The sequence below is a fragment of the Saccoglossus kowalevskii genome, chromosome 7 (assembly GCF_978046115.1).
Source record: "Saccoglossus kowalevskii chromosome 7, keSacKowa6.1, whole genome shotgun sequence".
In the NCBI taxonomy this organism is placed as follows: Eukaryota; Metazoa; Hemichordata; class Enteropneusta; family Harrimaniidae; genus Saccoglossus; species Saccoglossus kowalevskii.
Window position 1 is genome coordinate 23,225,528 of NC_140647.1, and position 26,563 is coordinate 23,252,090.

Sequence of the window (26,563 nt, forward strand, 5' to 3'; positions counted from 1 at the left end):
CCGATTCCATCCACAATTGGAATCCGAACTGGGAGTTCTGGATATATCTGGTGATCGATCATCATTTTTGGTACCTGGGCATGTTATTTCATTAAAAAAAATATATTTTTAAAAGTCCCGGACTTTGTCTATGGAGGTACGCAGGGCTGTGGTGGGGACATCTATCCCCGTACACACAGCACTGTACGCAGGGCTAGTCCGGGCCGGGCTCGGGTCAATTTGTTGACAGAAGAGTAATTAATACTTGTACTTACAGAATTATATGAGAGAAAATAAATAGACTACGGCCGACTTTTTATAAATATATTCAAGTTTTAATTGTTTATTCTATATTGCAATACACGTGAATATAGAGCAGTGCGTTTTCCGCGAAAACACGTCGCGCGAAAGCAATTGTTTTCAAGAGTTGTTGTTGTCTGGCAAAGGGAGCCCTCTAACTAGTCACTTAGTGCGCATGCGTTACATATTTCAGCAAAATGGCGGAGTCATCTAGAAAGTAACATCGTCTACCATGTCCTAACTAGCTGTAAACGTTACTGTGATTGTAATATGATGTTTTTTCATGCAATCGTTGATTAGTTAGTATTTCATAGAAGTAAAGAGTTCAATCGATTTGACATTTTTTGACAGGTAAGGTATTTTTTTCACTCAAAACACCCTCGCAACACGACAGTCGGCACCGTTAGAAATAGTATCATTGGCCATAAAATGCTGATACTGACAGTACCGTATCAATCGTATCTCCTGGTCGTGTCTAATCGCCGTCATTCTGTTCAGTGACTGACTTTACATAACAAACAACACAAACAAACGCCAACATAACTCAAATAACTCCCAGGTTTGGCTTGCCCGAGTCTTTTTTTTACAGTTTGACGTTAACCGGTCATTGTAAATAATATATATCCAGAAAAAACATCGACACCTTACCCTTGTAATTACAGACAGATTTTAATAACTCTTTCCGTACATATATTTACCGCTGTTTCCAATCAATAAAAATTAATTCCAGTAATTTTCTCTATCTCGAATTTTAAATAATCCCCCAAATTCGACTTTTTCGATTGATATATATTCAAATCCTATTGTGTATGTAATTATAGAGTCATAAACATTGTCCTATTTAGCATTATATTCATCTAGGTTAATACATAGACAACATGAATAACCATATAACACTTGTTTCTTTCTCTATTTTTTCCTAATTAGAGAAATTTTTAATAAAATTTCAAATGAAACACAATGTGTGTTTCTTTTGGTTTAAAAGTGTCACCCACGATAGAGGGACTGTGAAATAATTATACGGTACATTTTCGAATAACTTTTCAGAAATGTTATCTAATTAAGTGGACATCAATTCACACAATTTGCTGAACAACAGCCTTGTCTTCAAGAAAATGGCAAGAATTTATATGTAACCACATGTACAGTGCTGCCATGAAAAATACCCTGACAATCCCTATGTGAAATCCTCGCTTTAACTCTAGTACATGTACATAGCAATGTATGTCACCCTAGGAAGTGATTCAATAGTTCACAGTTACTGTCTTTTTTAATCTACCGGTAGCACAAACTGTTAAGAGGATACACACACACATACATTCATGTAAAAACACGCACTGGGATGACGTGAGAAAGGTACCTCAAATTGACCATTATAAACAACGCATTTTTGTTTGTGTGATCAGAAAATATGTGTTTTCCCTTCCAGTCTTCATCATAAGACACAAGTATCATTGCATTGCAATTTGCATTACAATATCTCCAACCTTTAGAAAGTAAATTTTTGTCAACTTTCACAAAATAAAATCCTCATAATTTTTTTTCAGGATACAGATCCTGAAAAATTGGGAAATAATGTCAGTTTGGTCAAAAATCAAAAAAAGAAATTATGGAAAAATAAATATAAAATTGCAGAATAATGTTGACTGAAAGAAATGTGGAGTTCAAAGGGAATCATATTGACATGTAGTTTGTAGTGTAATACACAGGCATGTTTTTATAACTATTTTATTTCTCACGTAATTGTTATAATTATTCATTTTGGTTTTAATGATATCTTATTATTTTTGCAGGCAAAAGTTACATTTAATCATCACTGTCTGCAATCATGGTAAGTTTAGATTCTAGTTGAAATGTTTCTTGATGATTTCTCCTGACCAATATTGTAGTCATAGAAATTGTAAATTATTTTTTATGTCAATTCTTTTTTTACTATGAACCTGGCTTTGCAGATGATATTATTTATTTTTTAACTACATGTAGTTTAAATTGTGTGCACCAGTTTAAAAAAAATACTCTTGTTTGTTTATGTATGCAAGATTTCAATTTTTATGATCACTTCGCTTTTAAACCTAAACACAACAATTTTTTATGACAAGTAGATACTTTTTCAGGTGCTTCATTGTTGAATTTTTTAATTTATTTTTTATATGTGTTTTTCTGCAGTCTAAAAAGGGTGCAGAATGTGTGAAAGTTGTTGTTCGGTGTCGCCCAATTAACGAGAAAGAAATAAAAGATGGGCATGAACGAGTTGTTGACATGGATGTAAAACGGGGTATGATTACTGTGAGGAACATCCAAGCTGGTAACACACAACAACCTAGGAATTTTACATTTGATGCAGTGTATGACTGGAAGTAAGTATTGTATTATCTATTGGCTAACCATTTTAGTTGAGGGACATCAATTTTAAATATTTCATTTCTATAATAGTGTACACTTAGATGAATCATTTGCATTATCATATCTACATCTCGAGGTTCATTTTGGTTTATTGTTGAAAGAATTTATGATGCATGCTAACAGTATTTTTATTCTCATCTTGAAATGAAAAAGATAACATCCAAAATTGATAAATGATGACTGTCATGTACAAGATACCTATTCTGTCATCTCTAGTATAGTACATGTAATTAATTTATGAAAACTGCAAATGTTTAATTAATTAGGTTGTACGATTTAATTTTCAAAGCGACACACAGCTGCATTTCACATCAACAATTTTTATCGAAATCATTTTTACTCTCATCAAATACTATAAGATTGGATTAAATTGAAAATTGTAGCAGTGAAAATGTGACAGTCGATAGGGTTAAAATATCTCGCAGATGAATTCCATCTTATCAAATTCAGTATATTGTTTGATATTTCAGGTATAATTAGTTTCTTACTTGAGTTATGATTCAATTTATTCCCATTATTAAATTAGCATTTTCAATTATACCTGCTAATATTATGAGTAATAGATTTATTTGAATCTTCAAATGATAGACCGGTATGATTACATTATTATGGGTGATTTAATTAACTTGAAGATTTGAATCATATGAAGAGATTTGAATCATAGGTGATGAGATTTGAATCATTATATGATATATTAACAAATAATTATAGTTAAGATTTCACAAACCATTGTTGACAGCAAACAAACTTTTAAAATTAACTAATTATTATGAGCGTACATATTTCAGTAAAAACTGTAACCTCAGTCTGTTTCATCTCAGTCTGTTTTCCAATTACCAGACACATTGCTTTTAGTTCAAATTCCATCTGTGATATAATATATGAAGCTGTCAGTTTTTATGATTTTTATTTTATTACATTTGCTAATATGATTTTGTATCAGATTACTATGCATACCTGACTCTAGCATAGTTTTTATTAGTCCTGTGCTGGTCAACTATTTTTAGATTTAATGAAGCTTTATTTTAACGATGTTTGCAGATTGTATTCAGAATTGATGCGCTAATGCAATACTGCTCAGTTAAAAGAAAGGTGGTATGAGTAGGAGAGTTGGATACTAGGTGACTTTGACATTAAAATTGGATTTTGTGTTTTGTATGAAGTCTGCTTTGATTCATTTATATACATTACAGAATTTGCACTGACAACAAACCATATACCGTTCATGAACAAAATAGAGCAAACAAATGTCAAAACATCATGTGCGAGTATTTTAGGTGTATTTCTGTACTTTATAATTAGCTATATACATGTAATAATGGTATCTCAATGCAATATTCCCCTTTCAAAAATCTGTATTTTGATTAGAACTATAAAAAAAAATTCAAGTTCAAAATCAAATTGTTTGATTTTTGCGGCAGACATTCGATCAGTAGCTTTAACACAATATATGAGATCTCACAGTGACAGAAAATTACCTACTGTGAAATGACAAATTTTCACTGGGTTAAAATTTCGCTGATTTATCATTTCAGGCATATTCAGTGGGTTTTCAAATTTACAGTTTTATCATTTTGATAATTTGTTCTATGTTAAATTTTACATATTCACTGGGTTTTAATGTAGCGCATTTTCCAGTCAGCGAAATAAGCGAAATTAAAATGCAGTGAATAATTGACCTCTTTGCAGTGTGTCATATACATGTAGAAATTAAATGATTAAATTACTGTAAAGGGAGATATTTTCCACTTGTTTTTTTTTTTTTTAAATTAAAATTACGAATGTTGTGAACATGTTGAATAAATATAATTTGCTTTTGCCTGTCATATTTTTTGTTTTGTTGTGTTTTTCAGTTCTAAACAGGTTGATCTGTATGATGAAACATTTAGAGTATTGGTAGACTCAGTATTAGAAGGGTTCAATGGTACTATTTTTGCATATGGCCAGACTGGCACTGGGAAGACCTTCACTATGGAAGGTATGTCATTGATGTCTTATTTAAGTCATGCAAATTTCTGCTAATTTTTGCACTATAAACTAAATTTATGTTATCGCTATTGTTCCATTAGTTGATGTATGTACTATGATACATAAACATCAGAGGTGTGTCTATGGTCAAAATAAATCATATTATTAATGAATACTGGATTTATTAACAATACGTGCAATTCTTGGTTACATGTGCCTCTTTTATAGATGTGCTTCTAATAGAGCTCATATGGTATGCTAATTTACATATTGAGTTATTTTTTACTATCCTTAATATTTTAAGACTCTTTTCTGATCACTAAAGGTGCCACATAGACTAAACTGAACATAGAATAGTGGAATAGAATAATATAGAATACATTCCTCAATATATTCCACCACAAGAAAACCACCAAATACAAGAAAATGGATTCGTATGTTTTGTATTTCACTAATTTCTAGTCAGCCATCAAGGAAGTTGAAGAAACTTAAAATGCTCATGTACAAACCACATTTAGATCTAACTGATGTGATCAATACTAGAAACACTTTACAGTAATTTAGTTATTGGAAATTCTAAATGTTATATGAATAATCATACTGAGCATGTCAGTGGTTTATAAAAGTGGACTAGATTTATAAAAGCTGATACCTGAACTTTTCAGATGTTTAGGCTAAAAAATATAAATGTTTTTGGTTATTGCATAATTGCAACATGTGCTTTTTAGTTCCCGCTCAAACGAAGTTTGAAACAAGGACTTATAATTCGATCTCTGTCCGTCCTTCCGTTCATCCGTCCAGAGTCACATTTCAGAACCCTATGGACTAAATCTGTTCATTCTTTGTATGTTAATAGTACTTTATCTGGGACATATGCAAATGCAGTGGTTTACTGATTCAATCCAAGATCTCTGACTTGCAGCCATTTTGTTTTTTGAAAATGTGGTATCTTATGCATGCTTTGTCAGTTTTTGTTCAAATTTGGTACATACATTATACATATTGGAATACTCGTCCATGTGAGTTTGTTTCATGATCAGATCAAAGATGGGTGACTGGCGGCCATTTTGCTTTTTGACCATACTACTATATCTTCTTATGGACCATTTTCATTCTTATTTGGCACATACATAATACATATAGAAATGCATGTTCATGTCAATTGTTCCATAATCAGTTCAAAGATGGCCGACTGGGATCCATCTTGTTTTTTTGAAAATGTGGTATCTTGGACAGGATTTTTCGGTTTTCAAATTTGATACAACATTATACGTGTTTAGTACATGTCCATGATGATTTGTTGAAATTCAACGAAATTCAGTTTTAAAAACATGCATGAAAAGCATATCCTGTTTAATTTCTGACCATATATTATGATTTTGGAAGAGTGGCTTAATAAATCTAATTTCTAACCAGCCAATTATTCACGCTAAAATATTAACTATGCTGTTGGTGCATATTACTTTATTTTTGGTATTTCAACTTTCTGAATTTTATTGTCAACTTGTTGATTAGTTACATAGATATCTACAACAGCTGTTGGTTAGATTAATTTATAATATGTACAGCAGTAATCTGATATTTTCTCAAATCTCACATATCGTTTTAATAGCATTTTTATTTTGTATAACTTTCATTAGGTATACGCTCAGATCCAGATCTCCGAGGTGTCATTCCGAATTCATTTGCACACATATTTACACACATATCCAGAACAGAAAACCAACAGTATTTGGTGCGGGCATCCTATCTAGAAATCTATCAGGAACAAATCCGGGATTTACTCTCCAAGGATCAGAAAAAACGACTTGAATTAAAAGAGAGACCAGATACTGGGGTTTATGTTAAGGTGAGCCAAATCTGGTTGTATTGTTGTGGTTGTAACAACAGTAAACCTCTCACTAACTTCTGTATGCTGACTTTATTACTAGACCATTTATATATTAGCACATAATATAGAGAATACGGTATAAATTCTTATTTTTTGATCAATCAAATGAGTACTGCTCAGCAGGCACTTATGGGATCTTTTCACTTTTTCAGAGATTGTAGATGTAGTAAACATAAAAGTAGCAGATTTCACGATGTAAATGTAGTAACGAAAAAAATTTTCTTGTAAAAGCAAAAATATAAATTTAAGAAAAAAATAAAAGTTACCCCAAATCGCTGAGTGTTATGTTTCTTATGTTTCATTCTACATTTTCAATAAAAAAAATTGTGGTACTCCTTTTAATTTCTTCACAGTTCTCATTTGAATCTTCAACAAAAAAATTATTTACTTAGCAGTCACATGACCACATGAAGGTTTTATCTAAAATAACATCAATTATAAATTAGTGTGAATTATGGGCTTTCATGATATACATAAGTTTGATATGGTTTAAAGTAATTCTTCCATGAAAATAATTAATGTGAATTTTACCTCCAAAAAATCTTTACCCTACATCCTTGACCGAATCAGTGATGACTAAGTTGTTAATAGTATAAGTTAATTATTCTATAATTGTTCACATAGTAACATATGCAAATACACCAGTCAAGTTTTTTCACATTTTATTTTATTGAATCTGCTTAATTTATTTTCAAATTCTTTCAAAAATGTTGATCGATGCCTGTAGCCATGGGAAAATATATCCATTTGGTTTAAAAATGAACAAACTAATTACAAAAAAAAAACACATACAACTTTGCAAAATGTTATACCAAAATATTAGCAGGAAAAATCTGTGTTCAAATGGTTATTAATAATATGAGGTTATTACGAGGATACCTCAAAGTATGCACAAAGACAGTATCGTACACCCGGAGTATTGACCGGCGCACAGCGGAGTTAGATGCGTGGCGTACTGTCTGAGTGCATACTTTGATGTATTCTTGTAATAACCTTATTATTATACATCTTTTACTTCTATACATGTACATCCTTGGATACGTCATGGGAATGTCAAAATCCAAAAAGTTTAGAACAGAATCAGCGAACTTCTTTGTATGGAGTCCGGTCAAACCCTGGTGGCAGCCATTTTTGTTTTTATTATTAGAGGATGCTTACACGTGTAATCATTTCATATTTGGAATTCGCATTTCCTTATATGGTAGGATGAAAATACCCTGAAAAATACTGCAAAAATACGGCATGCTTTAACTTATGGCGTTACAGTGACAGATGTATAATTATATTAATTATTAGTATCCTTATCTCTATTACAGGATTTGTCTTCTTTTGTGACTAAAAGTGTTAAAGAAATTGAACACGTTATGAATGTTGGTAATCAAAACAGATCTGTCGGGTAAGTTGCAGTGTTCTCCCCAGGCTCAGAGGCAAGCATGGCGGTCTAATTTGCATGCTAATTTGCATACTAATTTGCATATTTTTCAGGATTCATTCACAAAAACAAACATACAAGACAGTATTAAAATGTATGAGAGACTTTATTTAAATTACATAATACTTTACATAATATACCATAATTTGACAAGATCGTCATTTAATGTGAACTGTTCCATAAAACTTAGTCTAAACTAATCCTTCTGACTTTGTTGTGCTCCAAACATTGGCTGCCTTACTGTAGTTAAACTCGATCGTCATAGACTTGCACGGGACTTTGTTCCATAAAGAAAATCCACTCTTTGCAATCATGTTGTGCTTTGAGCATTAACTGCACAACATTCCTAGTGGGAAAAAATGATAAATAATAAAAAAACAACAATAAGGATTGAGGTTCAAATAAATGTAAACATAACGATTGAATTGTGCCACGATCGGGAACCCAGTGCCGTATGGATAGCATTTCGTCTGCAAAACATGTTGTTTACATGTTGGTTTTGTCAGGTCAACGACAAGGAGACTCGGGAATTTTGAGGAAAAAAAACATGAGGTCACTATTCAATTAAAATTAAAACGTAACGATAGAATTATGTATACAAATCGGGATTCCATCGATCATAGCGCGTGATGATAGCAGCTGTCGTTCGTAAGACGTTGACAGGCCGCCATCTTGGAAATACCTACACAGGTCAACATGTGACCGGAAGATTTTTTTTTGCTTGGACAAATTATAACATACGCGTACCCATTAATCTATGAAGATATCCATAAATAATCTAAAAAAAGTTGACAGTAACGAGTGATGTTTTTTTTTTCATGTCGTGTCTATACCAGCCTCGTGTCTAAGATGTTGATTGAAATCGGTGTAGGCCTACCATGTTTGGTGTTCTTACGATCGGCAAATTATACACACACTGGCATTTTATTTCTAAAATTACGAAATCTTACCTGAACAATTGACCTTAACCAGGGAAATGTCTTTTTCCACGACTCATCAAAACCAGCCTCACGCCGTTTTCGTGTTTCTACACGCTTCCGTTTCTGTGCTGTGCTAGCGGTGATTGTACGTTTTAGCCGGGCGGCATCACCTTTTTTTCCTTTACATGTTTTGTCATATAGCATCTCGGTGTTTGCAACTTGAGTGACAATTTGTTCCCCATTGACAGCGTCTGTACTTCACACGTGTTTAACAATGGGACTGTTTAATTTGTCCCGGCAAGTTCAAACCGCCGTGGCGTAGACGGTGATAATTTATGCAGTGCTACGTGTGAGCGGGTCAAATGGACGTAAACAATGCATCCTATTAGCATGGCGGTGAAGTTGTAAGCATGGCGGTCCGAGCCCAAGCGTGGCGGCCGGGTCGCCAAGCATGGCGGTGCCGCCATGCTTTGTTCTATGTGGGGAGAACACTGAAGTTGTGTTATTAGTCAGTAATTCCATTGATGTCAATAAGAGTTGGGAGTGACTCACCTTTGGTCAGTGTGAGTGCATGCCACAGTCTGACTGTTAAGTGTCCGAGTGCATGCCACAGTCTGACTGTTAAGTGTCCCCACTTCTGCCTATCTAGCATTCTGTCTTTCTACTAGTATAGAGACAACTCAAACTTGTATTTATGATGCGAAAATTACTGTAACTAATGGTCTTTTTTTTTTGGATCAAAATTATACCTTTATGTATACCAACATTGTACATTAAATCACTTGCAAATAAAAAAAGATGGCTGCTGGATTGCATCCAGGTCTATAGAGGGCGCCATTTTTTGAAATCCAGTTGGTACAAAATGATAACTTCCAATACCTTCAGCACACAATTGCAACTTTATTTTTTTTCATTCTTACAGACCCACCAATATGAATGAACACAGTTCACGATCACATGCCATCTTTATTATCACCGTAGAATGCAGTGAAGTAAGTACAGTTAGAGTTTTTTTCAGCCAAGTATCAGCCAAGTGCCATGAAATAACATTGATATTGTCTCTCGCCTATAAGCAGATGATGTATAATAGTTCAACGTTACATGTAAAAAATCTTTTGTCTATGCACAGGGAACAGAATAATTTTCAGTATATTCACTCAAAAAAATGTCTCCTTCATGGTCGGGAACTGTTCAATACCACATAAAGCAGTACCAATGTACTTTTGTTTAACTTTTTTTTTCGTTGGCACTTTATAATCGTGTGGCCTTGCTGGCGGATGACAAATTATTAGTTAACATTAAAGATCTTGTTATGCGCAAAACGTCGGGACAGAGTATTTTTGTGTGAATGGTCAGCATGTCAGCCTGTCTCAAAACACAAACGTGATCCTAGTCCCATCTCATCTTACAAAATATTGTTAATAGTAAATGCCATAATAGTAGCCCCGATTTCATAAGATTTCATAGCTTGAACACATGTGGTTTATTATTTGACATTAATGAACTTTGTTATTTCTGCTTGTTAGATAGGAATTGATGGTGAAAATCACATTCGTGTCGGTAAACTAAACTTGGTGGATCTTGCAGGAAGTGAAAGGCAGGCCAAGACTGGGTCTACAGTAAGTATTGTTCTTGTCATCTCTCATTTCAGAGAATGCTACACTGGTTTGAGAAGAGTTGCTCATGAGGTGAGGAGGCTGTCATAGTACAAATGTGATGAAACACAGGAAATTTAATTCAGATGTCTTCCTTCACTGTTACATCCATTATTTTCGACTTCTTGTTAAAAAACACTAGTCCAATTGCTTTGATACTATACATATAAGTACCTCAGGTAGACCTCTCTCAGATTTGTTCATTTTGTAATGATATCTTCAGTTCTTTAATTGAGAGGCTGCTTGTTTATTTCAAATCCTAGATGAAACATATTGTCCTTATTGTGATAATATTATAATGTAATTTTGCTTGCAGGGTGATCGACTGAAGGAAGCTACAAAAATCAACTTATCACTCTCAGCTCTGGGAAATGTTATCTCCGCACTGATTGACGGCAAGAGTTCACACATTCCATATCGTGATTCAAAGTTAACGCGTCTTCTGCAAGACTCGTTAGGTGGTAATGCCAAGACTGTGATGGTAGCTAATATCGGTCCTGCTAGTTATAACTATGACGAGACGTTGACTACGCTGAGGTGAGGAGGCCTATTTCTTGTGAGCTGCTAATGATTCTAGGCCCAGAACATGCATAACATAACAAAAGCATTAAAGCTTTTTGGTGATTCCTTAAAGCAGAAGGGTCATCACCTGCGCATGCGCGGGAATTGAGTACCAAGCGACGATAACAACACACGCTAAAAATGCAAAGGCTCATGGGTAGATGCTTGTTTGTAAACAATGACATGCTATGGCCATCTGACGCGTGCGCATGTGACGACACCCCTGCTTTAAGATTGAGTAGTGTTTTCGGATTAATACTTGGCATATTTCATTGTCTGAATGTGTACGAAGAGCATGAAATATGTCTGAATGTTGATAAATATTTCTTAATGGCTTTCCATTTGTATTTGTGTATTTGAATTTCATTTGCTAATCAATTTTTAAATTTAGTTTTTATATTTGCTTTAATACATCCAGATTGAATGTTGAAACAAGGTTTAATCTCTGTATGGTTCCTGCTAATGAACCCCGAGTTGCATTCTGCGATGATACTTTTCAGAATAAAAATGAAAAGCAAAAACCTTCAGTTCAAACTGAAGTTTTCACATAAGTAAAAAAACTTCTAAAACATGAGATTGTTCCTTATTCTTGGTCCAAGTACAATAACCAGGGTTTGTACTCTTCTGGAGTATACTAGAAAATCCTGTACCGGTAATTTGAAAGCTGTCCTGGAAAAATGAATAGTCAGCATAAAAGCACTACTGTCACAAGATGGTTGATAAAATGTAAACAAATATTGTTAGCCTTGTTTTGCCACATTTGTGATGTTGAACAAATTGTATGTCCGTAGTTATTCAGTTGTATCTAGAAAACAAATTGTCTAGCCTACAGTGTTACAATTTCCTGCGTGATTGACGTGTTAACAAATTTGAAACAGTGTTTTTATTAGTCAGCAGAGGTTTTTCTAAACCGGGGAACAGGGACGCAACGCCCTGATACTTTCGGCTGGCACCCTCTTACCGATTAAACTTTCAAGTCACGCACTTCCGTGTTGCCATACAACATAAAATCTTTCTCAAATATATTTTTATCCATGAAAACTTTCCAGCAACACCAGCTGACAATGTGTCTGGACACAAAATACATCTATATTACTCAGAAAATATTTCAATGGCGATAGATACACTGATAAATTGGAGCAGAAACCTTCAAATATGGCGTTTCCAGGCTCCCTCGCCTGTGTGTGCTCTCTATTGTTCATTTTTTCTAGAAAAACCCCTGAGTCAGAATATTAAAAAAAGCACAATAGCGAAATTAGCAGTCAGGTAATCCCTTGGTATAGCTTATACATTACATTATTTGCATATGCATGTATCTAAGCTTTCAGAAGATATATGGCTTGTTATAGTAGTATGCTTAGTAACTATTAGAGAATGTCTGAATCAAAGTTGAATTATTAACTTGTTTTCTTCATGCAGGATGATTTTAGCTTATTTCCGGTTTAACACCTTGCAAAATTGGTACTCTGCGCAACTGGGATGCACCGGCGCATTTCCCAAATTAAGCATTATAATAAAACTGTCAATGTCGTAGAATGAGGGGTGCAGAATATGGCGCAGAATAATGGAGCAACTAGGGGGTGCACAATGCGTTGGCATATTTCAGTGGCATATCGATTCAGTATCGATTTCAAACCTCACACACACCTCTTGTGAAGTATAGTTGCGTTTAATAATAGGGAAATTTTTCGTTTTTAATTACTGGTCTAAATTACTGGAGGGGGGAACTGGATATGGTTGAAAGGGCAAAGAAAGTTATGTTTTGTTTGTTTTCATATGCAAAATTGAAAAAATGAAATTTTATTTGTTTTTTGTGTATAGATTTTTATTATCACAGTAAGAAGTTATATATGTTTACGTACAGGTATGCAAACCGTGCAAAGAATATCAAGAATAAACCAAAGATTAACGAAGATCCAAAAGATGCTCTCCTTAGAGAATTCCAAGATGAAATTTCTCGATTGAAGAGTCAGTTGGATAAGAAAGGTGGCGGAGGCAAGAAGAAAAGAAAAAGGAAAAGGACAAAACGAGTTTTAGAAGGTCAGTCATAACAGTTTGTGGTATACATTGTTATAATAGCACCCTCATTGTGGTTCACTTTTATATTCCAAAAACAATATTTTGTTATTATCGATCACTATATGTCCATAAAATTACTTAACACACTTATTTTGCGGTATTTCCCAGAATATATGTATATCCTACCTTATATATATGTATATCCTACCTTATTAGGACATGCACATTCCAGATACAGTTATATGATATTTCCAAGGTGGTAGCAGACATGTTTGAAAACAAAGTTCGTAGCAAGAGAGTACCACTAATTCCCACTATATTGTTAAATTCTAGGCTCCACACTCCACGCAACTAGGTCAGGGAAATGTTTAATAATAAAGTTAATACCCTTAGGTATGCACTCAGACAGTATGTGGTCACATCAACCTCTACTATATGTTGGTCGGTCAATGCTCTCACTGTGCAGCCTTTGTGGTATGAACATCATATCATTATAAATATGAAATGAATGTGTATGTGGCACAACTGCTGTTGAATTTTACATGTATGATGTATTTAATGTCTAGATGGCACAGTGGTGTCCGAGTCAGAAAGTGATGATGATGATGATGAAGACGATGAAGACGATGAAGAAGAGATCTATAAAGCAGCACAGCTCAAACTTGAAGAAGAGAAACAGTCTATTTTAAACGATAAATCAATGCTCAATGAGGTTGGTAATTGTATTGTGTTAAGTTGTCATGGCAGTGTATTAGGTTGTCATGACAGTGTATTGTAGACATTCAACATTATCTTTTAAATTTCAAGTGTTTCGGGGACGACCAGTTGTAAAAACCAAACCCCATTTTTGTCATGATTGCAGTCAGTAATGTGGTAACCATGGGAACTCTGAAATCATTTCTTGGGTTACTATGGGCAAGATCAATTAGATTGCTTTGGGCAGTCTATTTGGTTATTGCAGGCAGTTTATTCATGATTATTTGACAGGTAAAAGAGGAGATTCAGGGAAAACTTTGCATTTGTGTAATTTAAGATTATCTTCACTACTTCACTACAGATATTCAGTTCTACACAACACAATTTTGTAATCAATTCTGTTTCTGTATACAGGAGAAACATCGATTACTTTCTGAAACCCAGGCAAAACAGATTCAGCTGAAAGAGCAGCAGCAAGCACGAGATACTTTAGCAACTAAGATTAAAGCCATGGAAAGTAAATTGCTTGTAGGCGGTAAAAGTATAGTGGATCATACAAATGAACAACAGAAGAGACTTGAACAGCATCGTTTGGAGATCGCTGAGCAAAAGGTAATTATAGAATTTGCTGCATTCATTGAACACTGCTTCCTGGATTCCTGTTGGTTTTTATTAGTCCTTTGGTCCAACGGACTAATGCTATCACAATCTGTAAGCCGTAGTCCGTAGTCCGTGTGCTGTAGACAAAGATATCTCAAAAACCCTTCAGTCTATTTTTCTGAAACTTGGCATCATGATAGCTTGTGTAAATATCTCCAGGGCATTTTTTTTTTATTTGGCTTGAATCATTTTAAAATTACTTTTTGGCCCCAAAACCCCCCAAAATCAGGCTTTTCTAGTGTAGGTAATCTCTGTCCAATTACCATACATGGTGAGTGGCACAATTTGCATAGTAAACATTTTGTGTTATTTTTCCTGATACACACTTCTTTTATCAAATTGTAGTTTCATAATAAAGAATGTATATTATTTGATGTGTTCATGTATGTTGTGATAGTTTATCGCATAAATTATTCGTTTAATGATAGATTAAATAGTACTAATTTGAATTTATCACGCATGCGCAGTTACGCATAAAACGACCATTCGACGATATGGCAGTGTGATTCGATGTTTCAAATTTCGCACTGAAAATTACAGTATAACAATTGTTTTGATAGAATACAATGCCTGATGTGTATTTGTGATTACATGGGCGCTGTCTTAATAAAGTAGTGTGTGTTATTGGACGAATTGAACACTTGCTGCGCTGTTTTATTGCACGAACTAGGCATTGACAGGCAACAACCAGTGGCTATATTCATAGCTGCGGTTCCATAGCTCTTTTGTACGACTGACAACTGATTTTTACATTTTTATTTATATTCGTAGTATGGTTTTGTATCTTGTCAGTCGCCTCTGGGGCCGACTAATACCGTCGAGCAATAAAAAAGTCGGGCGGCGACAAGAGAGCTATGAACCACATACGGCTATTCATCGAATCATGATGGAATAAATACACGAGGTACAGGAACGTGTGTTCAAGGTTAACCTCGATACAATGCTAGTAATAACTCCTAGCGTATCCCGGGTGTCTTGCATCATGGAGTGCATTTAGAAGATAAGTATGTTTTACGGCGTGTCACTGAGAAAATATTAAACCGGTGCTGATAGTGCGACATTGCACTGATTACCGTCGCATCGCTTGAGCGTGGATGGTCTGTGCGAATGCACATGAAATCGTGTGAAATCGCGGTCAATCATGTTAGTCGTGTCTGAGCGCAAACCTATTATTCAACATCATCGGAAGGTACTGACATGTTTTACGGAGTTTCACTGAGAGAATATTAAACCGGTACTAACAGTATGACATTTCACAGCCCTGTGTAAATGTTCCGGTCGCTAAAAACTGTAGGGTAGCATACACATGGCTAGGCATATATTTCAACGAGTACCGTTCGCTTCACCTGAGCGTGGGTGGTCTGTGCCTGGAGTTTTTTTTTAGCTTCATGGTCTGTGCGAAGCACACGAAATCCTAATGCAGTCAATCATGTCAGTGGGTAAACACAACAATATTATTCAACATCATCGGTAGGTACTGACATTGTTTCCTTGGCCCCGTGAATCCTAAAAACCGATCGAAACGCGACTCGATGTTGTCAACTTGTCGTTTTCAAATTAAACATTTTGAAGAAAAAAACGAACTCGAGCGTCGACGATAGCATTATGTTGATATATATCCAAAAGTTGTAAAGACTAATGTACTTTATTAAATACAGCCAAATCAAAGTCAGCTTGGACATTCAGTTGTGAGACATCACAAAATAAACGGTGCCAGCGATAGATTTCGCGAACGAAAGAACAAAATAAACGCAATCAAAGGCGCCGACCACGCGCGTTGGAAATAAATAGTATGCGTTGCGACGAGAAATCTCACCTGCATCTTTCACTCACGCAAACGCACACACATGCTATTTCCGTATATTGAATACGTTGACAACGGAAAGGACAAGTTTAAATCATCTTTGCATTAACACAACTTGAAAGCAACAGTCTCACACTGAATATATGTTTATCAATTATCAAACTAAACATTCAATGAAGCGGACTACGACGTTTAAGAGGAAAAGACAAGGCTAAGACGAAAAATGAATTGAATATCCATCTTTTGAAAAATCAGCTAAACAGTTTACCACCACGATTATGGTGAATTGGCGAATTATCAACGAAGACGACCGGACGTCTCTGGTCATGAGCTGGCTGGTTTGAATTTATCCACTTTTACAGTGATGACTATTGCGTTCGAGTTGAGTTACTAGTAATTACAAGCCTGATTTACATTTTTTTGGTGGTGTTTTTCGTCAATATAAATGCGTTGGGAAATAGCATAAGTATATTGCGTGAGTGAAAGAGGCTGGGGAGACTTTGTCACAACGCGTTCTATTTATTTGCAACGCGCGTGGTCGGCCCCTCTGATTGCGTTTATTTTGTATTTTTATTTTCGAAATGTATCACTGGCTGCGTTTTTTTATACTTCTCGCAACTGAACGTCCAAGCTGACCTTGTTTTGGCTGTAATGCCAGGGAGGGGGAAATTTCATTTCTTTTCGGAAAACAGCTCCATCCAGCCACCTTTCATTGCATGTGATGTCATGACAGACTACTCACTGAACTCTTGAAGTACACGAAACGTGATTGTCGACAAGTTAAAATAGTCTATTTTGTGTGTAGCCGTCTTACCACCTACTTTATCAAAAAAAAGTTAGTTGAATAAATGTTAGCAGCCTTGCCTTCTACTTTGTTAAAAAAGTTGAGTTGAATAAATGTTAGCTGCATTGCCTTCTACTTTGTTAAAAAAGTTTAGTTGAATAAATGTTTTAAGAGAAAAATAAAGCATTGCTATCAAAAGGTTAAGTCAACTGTTATTTAAAAAAAAACAGACTTTTGTTAAAATACCTGTAGCCATCCTGCCTTGTACTTTGTTAAAAAAGTTGAGTTGAATAAATGTATTGTAATTTGGACAAAAGAAAGGTTAATAAATATTTTAATGTTTAAATCAGTTGTCATTTTTCGCTCCAGTTGTGCTCTGCACAAAGGGGAGCTTATGTCAGCAATGTGCACAAAATGAGCGCTCGGTCTGTCTGTGTGGGAAACTTGTTCAAATGATATCTCAAGAAGCGATCATCATATTCAGATGAAACAAGTCTGATAATATGGAACATGCAAATTCTGATAAGATTTTGGTCAAACCATGCATAACTAATTTGTATCAATTACCAGACCAAAGTTCTACTTAATTCCAAAGGACTCCGGTGCCCCTGGGCCCCATGTTATGGCACACCGTGGTTTATTGACTGTAGGAACGACAAGCTTTAGTCCCAATTAGAGTTCCCATTTCATAAACCTTTCTCATAAGTTGTTTTATTAACAAGAACACATACAATAACAACAGTGATGAACAGCAGCATTATTTCATCTTCTTGTGCAAATGACTGATTCTTGCCAACCAATACAATAACACATGGCCTCCTGATGCTGCTATTTACCATTCATTTTGGCTATCTGTGGATGCTTTCCAAAGGTGGTATGTTGTATATGTCCCTTAAGTTATTCATAATGCCGCACATAACATTCAATGAAGCCTCCACCGAAAAATGAAATTGGAAAACTGGTATAAGCAGGAGATGTGTTAATTCAAGTCAATTATTTTCTGTTGACCTTCTGAATTGTAAGACTTCAAGTTGCACACATATACCACCAAGCCTTGCACATCCACATACATATTACGATAGTATGCTTTTTTGTTCAGAAAATTAACCACAACAAATTTGTTTCTTTTAATAGAGAAAGGAACGTGAAATGGAGCAACAACTGATGACTAAAGATGAAGCTCAGTTAGAAAGAAAAGATACATACACCTCACTACAGCAGGAAGTTGAAATCAAGACAAAGAAACTCAAAAAGGTATTAAGAAAATTTCACTGTGTATTTTTTCTATAATTTTCTATTACCTACATATCTAGAGCAAAATGTTTGAATAATATGGAAAAAATCGTATAGTTTTATTTCGAGAAAGGTAAATAGCAATCAAAGGATTGAAAAATAAATCAGTCTCTGTCTCTTTCTGTGACGACGGATATACTTACTGTCATCGTCATATTGTTCTGAATTCACTATTAAGGTAGAGATGCAGTTTCCCTGACAGGTATTTTAATTAGTTAATTAAGAAACCAAGATGACCTCCCTTGTCCAGAAAATTATATATTTTAGAAAAGCTTGTTGTATGAATTTTAAAATTTTGTTAGTATTTTTTTTTTATGGACACTGTAGTTTGAAATATGCAAAAAATGTGCTTTTTTGGTCAAAAGTGATTTAAAAAAAATTAGCTTCTAAACCATGCTTCTGTTTCCTGTCAAAATTGGTTTATGGGTACATCTGTTTACTATGAAGAAAGTGCCGTCTTGAAAACTGTCTACCAGTTGTCAATTTTGCAGGGCAGCAGCTCAAATTTCACTACTTCAAGTTTATGCATAAATTAACACCCAAGGCTAGTTGTCTGTACGATTGTTGTAACATTGTTCAACCAAAAACAATGCCCCGACGGCGTTTTGAAGATAAACACATTGTCAATCATTTGTGAAAATTTCAAAACAAAAGGTCAAAGCGTATAGAAGCTTTTTTTTTAAGTTCCGAGATGTGCACTAAAAAGAAGCTGAGATAATCGCTAATTTGCATAACAATTCACTCAGTAAGAAGTTTGCTAATGCTCATAATTAAAATGGCTGTAACAGTTTCAAATTTCACTACTTCAAGTTTATGCATAAATTAACACCCAGGCTAGTTGTCTGTACGATTGTTGTAACACTGTTCAACCAAAAACAATGCCCCGACGGCGTTTTGATGATAAACACATTGTCAATCATTTGTGAAAATTTCAAAACAAAAGGTCAAAGCGTCTAGGAGCTATTTTTCTGGGATGTGCACTAAAAAGAAGCTGAGATAATTACTAATTTGCATAACAATTCACTCACTCAGTAAGAAGTTTGTTAAAAGTTAAATATAGTGCATAATATGGAGATCCCATCGTTTCTTTTTTATTATTTATGTACAGCCTTGCTAAATCTTGCTAAGCATTCAAAAGAGATAATGTTTGCACCTGTTATCTATATTTTAAAATCGTTTATTGAGTATGTCCCACTTTTCACAATTCTACAAAATTTTAACAGTCTATAGCAAAAACTGTTTGGATAATAAAAAGCAAAAAAGAAAAATTTCACTCCCAAGTGCCCAAGTTTTGGTAATATGTCTACATTGTCAATATGCATTCACATCCCCTGAATGAAAGAAAACTAGCAATAAGATTTCCTGTATTTATTCTCATTTTCACTGTAATGTGATTAATTTTTTCAGCTGTTTGCTAAACTTCAAGCCGTGAAGCAAGAGATACAAGACCAACAAGAAGAACATATCAGAGAACGTCAGGAACTCGAACAGACACAAAATGAACTAACCAGGGAATTGAAACTAAAGTATGTATTGTGTAAAATACAATATATTGGTCTATTTGAGGGCATTATTTCTGGGATATATGTAAACTCACTATTTTCTCGAATTGATAAAATTAAAAGATAATTTGTTTAGGTTATTTACTGGAAGATGGGATTACTATTAAGGTTCACATTGCAATGGAGTTTTGATGATGCATGTCTGACCCTTATTCTGCCTGCCCTGTGTATTTTTACATTCACTTGACCAGATAAGGGTTGAGCATAACCTGGCATGGCAAAGGAGAATACATTAAATAGTGATGAGTGTATTGTCCAGGAAAAAGTGTCTGATACATTGTTTATTTACCAATTATACAAAAATTCAAAAACCTTCTGTGTGACAACTTTGGCTTTTCAACGTAGAAACATGCATATTCGATCCCATGTGTTTCTATGATCAATGATTTCATTCATTTATGTGTTTCACCGAAAATGATTTATTTTTTATTTTGAATGTCCTATTGAATAATTTTCACATTGACTGCTTCCTCACACTTCTCACAACTCCATCTAATGGTTTCTTTGCAGGATGCTTATCATTGACAACTTCATACCGCTGGAAGAGAAGACGAAGATTATGAATAGATGTGCGTATGAAGAGGAGGAAGATACGTGGAAGTTGACTCCACTGGCTAGAACAGAGGGGTGAGTCAGTATAGTTTGTTCATTTCACAGCTGATTAACTGTAAATATTCTGTTACAAGACTTGACAGTTGAACCTAAAAATATGATTGTTAAAAATCGCAATGTCTTAGAAACACACCTCAAAATATAAAATTACTTTTATTCTGACTTTATAGTGGATCGAATTTATGCATCAAAATACATGTATTACAGAAAGTCAATTAATATATTGTTTCTTCACATATGAAATTTGAGATACATGGTAAGTATGAAATATGAGAATGTAGAAATCAGCACAACAAAATAAGAATACTTTGCAGTCTTATAATCTATAACATCAACTTTGTGTCTTCATAGTCCTCAACAAATGGCTAAAAGACCTGTGTCTGCATGTGGCAATAGACGACCAATTGCAGAGTATGCCAGGATGGCTGCTGCCATGGGAGGTCATTATAGATACAAGGTAATTATTCTGTTCATTAAATTGCAGTACCCCGGGTACTTTAAAATGACCTTCAACTTGGGATGTGTACACACCTTTTTGCAAAAAATTTACCCTATGCCCACATGCTGTCTTAGTACATGGTAAACTACATACATGCAACTGAAGGTGAATTTGTAATTCAAACAATTCTTTTCCACCATTTGCATGCTATTAACATATAAAGCCGTATAACCCGACATATTACCCATGGTTTGATCATTTACTACTACAAATTTCTTTAAAAGTGGTTCTACTTTGTCATAATGTTCATTCATGTCCAAATTTAATTTTTACTGGCTTTGTGTTATGCAGGGTGAGAACATACTGATAGTTGAGTTGGACATGCCTAACCGTACAACACGTGATTACGAGGGACCAGCTGTAGCACCCAAAGTTCAGGCAGCGTTGGATGCAGCGTTACAAGATGAAGATGATATAGATTTAGATATACAGTGAGTATACAAAAAGATTCTCAGTGATGTCACCGAGCTGCTCAGTGATGTCTCCAAGCTGCTCAGTTATGTCACCAAGTTGCTGAGTGATGTCACCAATTTGCTGAGTGATGTCACCAAGCTGCTCAGTGATGTCACCAAGCTGCTCAGTGATGTCACCAAGCTGCTCAGTGATGTCACCAAGCTGTTCAGTGATGTCACCAGTCTGCTCAATGAGGTCACCAAGCTGCTCAGTGATGTCACTAAGTTGCTGAGTGATGTCACCAAGCTGCTCAGTGATGTCACCAAGCTCCTCAGTGAAGTCACCAAGCTGCTCAGTGATGTCACCAAGCTGCTCAGTGATGTCACCAAGCTGCTCAGTGATGTCACCAAGCTGTTCAATGATGTCACCAGTCTGCTCAGTGATGTCACCGAGCTGCTCAGTGAGGTCACCAAGCTGCTCAGTGATGTCACCAAGTTGCTGAGTGATGTCACCAAGCTGCTCAGTGATGTCACCAAACTGCTCTGTGATGTCACCAAGCTGCTCAATGATGTCACCAGTCTGCTCAGTGATGTCACCGAGCTGCTCAGTGAGGTCACTAAGCTGCTCAGTGATGTCACCAATCTGCTCAGTGATGTCACCAAGCTGCTCAGTGAAGTCACCAATAACATACAGTTTCATAATTATTTTAACATAATGTAAAATTCTCACAATCTTTCCTCTGACTCTAGGCCTGACATTTTTAGCCACAAGATGAAATCCAAAAAGAAGGACAGAGCTCGATCTGCTAGGTAAGATTCTAAAAAGTGAAAATGATGACATACTAGCAGATTCTACTGTAAAATCTGTATAAGAAGCCGCATCCCTAATAGAAGTTTTTCGGAAAATTGAGAAACAAAAAAGTCACAATTTCTCATATGTGTGATTGCTCTATTAAATAAAAACTGCATCCCCTGTGTTGCATTGTATCATTTTAATTGAAACCACAGTTTCTAATACAGATTTTACAGTAGTATTTGCCACATCAATGAATACAACTGCAATAATAGGTTCTGAGTGTAAACTGTTGGGTTGGTAGTCTTGTTTTCTAGTGTTGAAAAAAAAAAAGAAAGAATATTATTGCAAATATACCTGTGCTTAAAATGTATTATATATTTTCTAACAGGCCCACAACTGGGAAACGTCAGCAACCGAACCGAGAACAACAACCAAGAACCACGTCTGAGTTGTACCCAAAAGCTAGAGGGCTAATCACGAAATGATATCGTGTGTCGGTGTTCTAAAAATAACTGCTTATTCTGTCCAGAATATAAATTATTCTCATTACTTTTGCACGTTATTATGAAACCACAGTTACCATACTACGTTACAATGTATATGTAATTTTAATATCGTATTACAAATGACAGTAGTTCTCCGCATTTACATTGAACTCTTAAAGGTATACTGTCACAAGTTTAAGTCCTAGACATAAAATTACATAACATGGTGATATAATAAAAATAATAATTTTCAATAAATACACAATCGCTTTCCAAAAGAGACACTCAGCTTGTCAGCACATGCATGTGTAAATCTATATTTGATGCGCTGGCTTATCAGGCCAGTCCATGTTTTCACAGATTGACTTGCTCGTAAATTTCTTAACTTCATTCCCCAGCTTTATACAATAATGCACTTTAATATTGTGTTCAGCATTAAGGTACAATGCAATTATTTCTCTGCTTGCACCAATCATTTTTTTTTTTTGTCTCCTAATTAGTAATTTTTTTTATAGTTTGAACTTTATTTTTGTTACTTGTTGTTATTGCTCATGTTAATCTACCGATACTTATTTGAGTTATAATAAAATAGTAATAGGTAACCATTCAGAAAAATTTCAAATCAAAGTGTCATTCAGTCCTTGATGCAAAGCTGTTTTGCAGATATATATTAACCAATTTCAGTCTAAGCGTGGAAACAATTTATGTTGATGTCAATTTGTTTTGGAATCCAATCAAATATGGATCAAGTGGATGTGCACTTTATGTTTTGTTTATTACAACAGATGCAAACAAAATTCGTACTTCTCTGGGAAAGTTCTTTGTACCAATGTTCAAATAACCACATCAACTTCCCCCAGATGGTAAGATAGTGACTTCAAATAAGATTCATATGAATAATTTACATTTTCTTTTGTATGGTCGTAACAATGTTGATATATGAAAACAGACAACTCGGCCATAATACGTACACAGACAAATATTAATTACTGTAAAATACTTTATTTTAGCTGAAATTAATTTTTGGTAAAATTCATTGATTTCTTGACATGTTGAATGTAAATTATAGGAAAAAGAAATTTGGTGGAAATTATTTTCACTGAATCATCTCTCGGCGAAAATAGCGAAACATTTTTTTTTTTTAGCAAAAATGAAGTATTTTACAGTGGTTGAAAATCATGTGGTGGCAGGGGAATTGAGATTATCAGAAAATGTAACAAGTTGTTTTCATAAAATTAGATTCTTTTCAGTGTAGTTACACATACTGCAATACATTTTTTAATCCTTTCCAATAAATCTTTGCGAGTCTTCGTTGAATATGTACCTTGACATGTCCATTTCATAGTTGTCATTAAAAACACATCTTAGTCAATGCTATTCATTGTTTAATCATTTCAGAGGCAATATTAAAAATTTGTTCCCAAAGATTTTTTTTTTTAAAAACCATATCATGTCCTGGATTGTATATTTTACCATATTTATTTTTTTTTTGTAATTGTTATTTGATATTTTTACTAGGCTAGTGATGACATCTTGTATATTGTTGTAAAGATATTGTAAATCATTTTTTCCCCCTGTCAATTTTCAGCAATTTAAGAGCTTTTGTGAGGATGCAACTTTGTCACTGACTCATGCATACAAATCCTGATGAAATGTTTACTACATTGAAATTATGTTGTTTGCAACAGCGAAAAATGTCTCATTATTTTCCCGATTAACAGGATTATGTCTGTCACAAATTAAATTGGTTTCCTCAACATGGATGTTTTTACATTTTATTAACAATAAATAATTTTGTCTCTACGAGTACCATCAAAATGCCTAGGACAAAAATTAATCTGTTCACAGAATCTTATTTAGTCTCGCTTATGCGAAGTTTGTGATTTTAAATAATATTTAAGGAGTGATGTTTTCAGTTTGTTTTTGTGCAGGTAGTTGGGATGCAGGAGTGGTTATCATGCCTCGTGCTTTAAAAATAAAAGCTTGGTTTCATACAGTAAATTATTATGACATAGAGAGCCCATCACTGTACTGCCTTCATATGGTGTCGATTTCAATTTAATCTTACCTCCATGCATACCCGCTAGAAAATAACGGCATTTTTAACCAATGTACATAAAAAGATGTGAGATAAAGTAAAAAATAAATGTACAAGTTTTGTGCGTGAGCTGATTATTTACTATTACTGTACATGTTGTATATTTGTGGATTATCCATACAGTAATGGTTGTACATGTTTAATGTTTTTTTTTCTTGTAGCTGTACTTTATTACCTCATTTGTTGGCATCCTAATCCTCTATATGTATATTGAGCCAGAGTTGAATTATTAAAGAAACATTTTGAATTTTTCAAATCCTTTTTTGTGTGTTCATTGTATTCTTTGATGCGTGACAAGCAGAGCTTGCTTATTTTATAACCCTTTTGCCACTAGACTTTCTTGCCCAAATATTTCTGCCCTTTTTTCTTATATTCTTCAATATTTCTGGAAATGAATCCTAATTTTGGAGCCAACAGGCTAAGTTTGATTCAATTTTAAATTTGTGTCCCAATCTTCTGTAGGAAAGTGCAGACTATAAACAGGACTAATTTGTGAAATTGTGATGAAAAGAGGGAACTGGAGGTGAAAAGGTTAAAGGTATATTGTCCGCAACCTTTTCTTTTTGATTTGTCTATTGTAATAAATACTATTTTGCGCAAAGCAGTTTCGAGAACTGCTTCATAGATTCAGTTGTGATTGAGTTATTAGTATCTCAGGATGTCAAGTCACTGAATCCCATGTATTATTTTCTATTAGATAGTACTACATGTACATATAATTAGTTGTTTCTTATATAGCCATTTAGGTCAGTTACTTTTCAATTTATAGAATGATCAGTTTACTTGTGTTACCATTGTATCTGAACTAGCATTACATACTTCCTTGGGTTTGTTCAGCAAACATCAGTAAAAGAAATCAGAACAGGATTTAGTGTAATAACTATATAATAGAAAATTCAATGAGTGGTCATTGGTTTACAGGATAAAACAAGTTATTTGAATCAAACAACAAGGTTTATCCTGTAAACCACGTTTTTCTAGTAACCGTGTGTAAACCAATTTCTGACTTTCTAAAAAAAATGCGTTGCTTGAAAACAGGAGAGGTAAACAGCTGATTTTAACATAGGATTCCATGGAAAAGATGTATGTCCCCCCCCCCCAGTTCAATTTTCTATCCCGCAATCCTTTGCAAAATCCAATGTCTTCCCTATACATGGATAATTCAATGCATATCATGTGAAAAGGTATTTTGGGAACACAGATTTACTTTGATGAATAGTTGTCGGAATCCATTCGTGACCTCGTTCACAGTACTGCATTACTTCGCCTTGGGAACAGATTGTTTGTCAGAGAACGAATTTGAAGCCATTATTCCATCAACAACGACAAGTTGCCACATGAGATAGTGATAACGAGTTATTACGAGATACTAACACGTTTTTCATGATGAAATATTTAATAGGGATATATTCAAACGTACAAACATACGTTGCTTTTATTGCGGCTCATTTGCGGTATGTCGTGGGCTGGTATTAAATTAGAAAGTTGTATACGTATGTGCCAAGTCACGTGACAAGTGTCAATATACTTATATTGACAGTGACGTATGTGTGAATTATGTCACATGGTGTTTAGCAATGAAATGAAAGAAAACATTTAAAATTATAGTATATGTAAACTACTTAAAGTTTAAAGTACTTTATTTTACTTATTTATTTTCTCTATTTTGCTGGAAGGGTGATTCGGTGAAAATAAGTTTAGTTAGTTATGTCTATCATCCCTCTTGGGACATGGGCCACCAACAAGATTCCTCC

At 34.6% G+C, this 26,563-nt stretch overlaps 1 protein-coding gene and 1 long non-coding RNA gene across 2 annotated transcripts; one reads left to right on the top strand and one right to left on the bottom strand.

Moving 5' to 3' along the window:
* Positions 1 to 452: 452 nt before the first annotated feature.
* On the top strand, positions 453 to 25,065 carry LOC100366860 (kinesin-II 95 kDa subunit-like). The gene is made up of 19 exons (XM_085501329.1): positions 453 to 630; positions 2,073 to 2,110; positions 2,446 to 2,636; positions 4,536 to 4,660; positions 6,291 to 6,499; positions 7,858 to 7,937; positions 9,816 to 9,885; positions 10,420 to 10,512; positions 10,865 to 11,085; positions 12,974 to 13,149; positions 13,695 to 13,840; positions 14,239 to 14,436; positions 18,207 to 18,326; positions 19,773 to 19,891; positions 20,438 to 20,554; positions 20,891 to 20,996; positions 21,330 to 21,469; positions 22,181 to 22,240; positions 22,615 to 25,065. Exons 2-19 carry the CDS (start codon positions 2,108 to 2,110, stop codon positions 22,709 to 22,711), a joined length of 2,271 nt encoding a protein of 756 aa, XP_085357455.1. The 5' UTR covers positions 453 to 630; positions 2,073 to 2,107; the 3' UTR covers positions 22,712 to 25,065.
* On the bottom strand, positions 8,269 to 9,383 carry LOC146740868 (uncharacterized). Its single transcript, XR_014929914.1, has 2 exons — positions 8,924 to 9,383; positions 8,269 to 8,319 (listed from the first exon to the last, which is right to left on the bottom strand). It is a non-coding gene; the product is annotated as an uncharacterized LOC146740868 (long non-coding RNA).
* Positions 25,066 to 26,563: the final 1,498 nt, after the last annotated feature.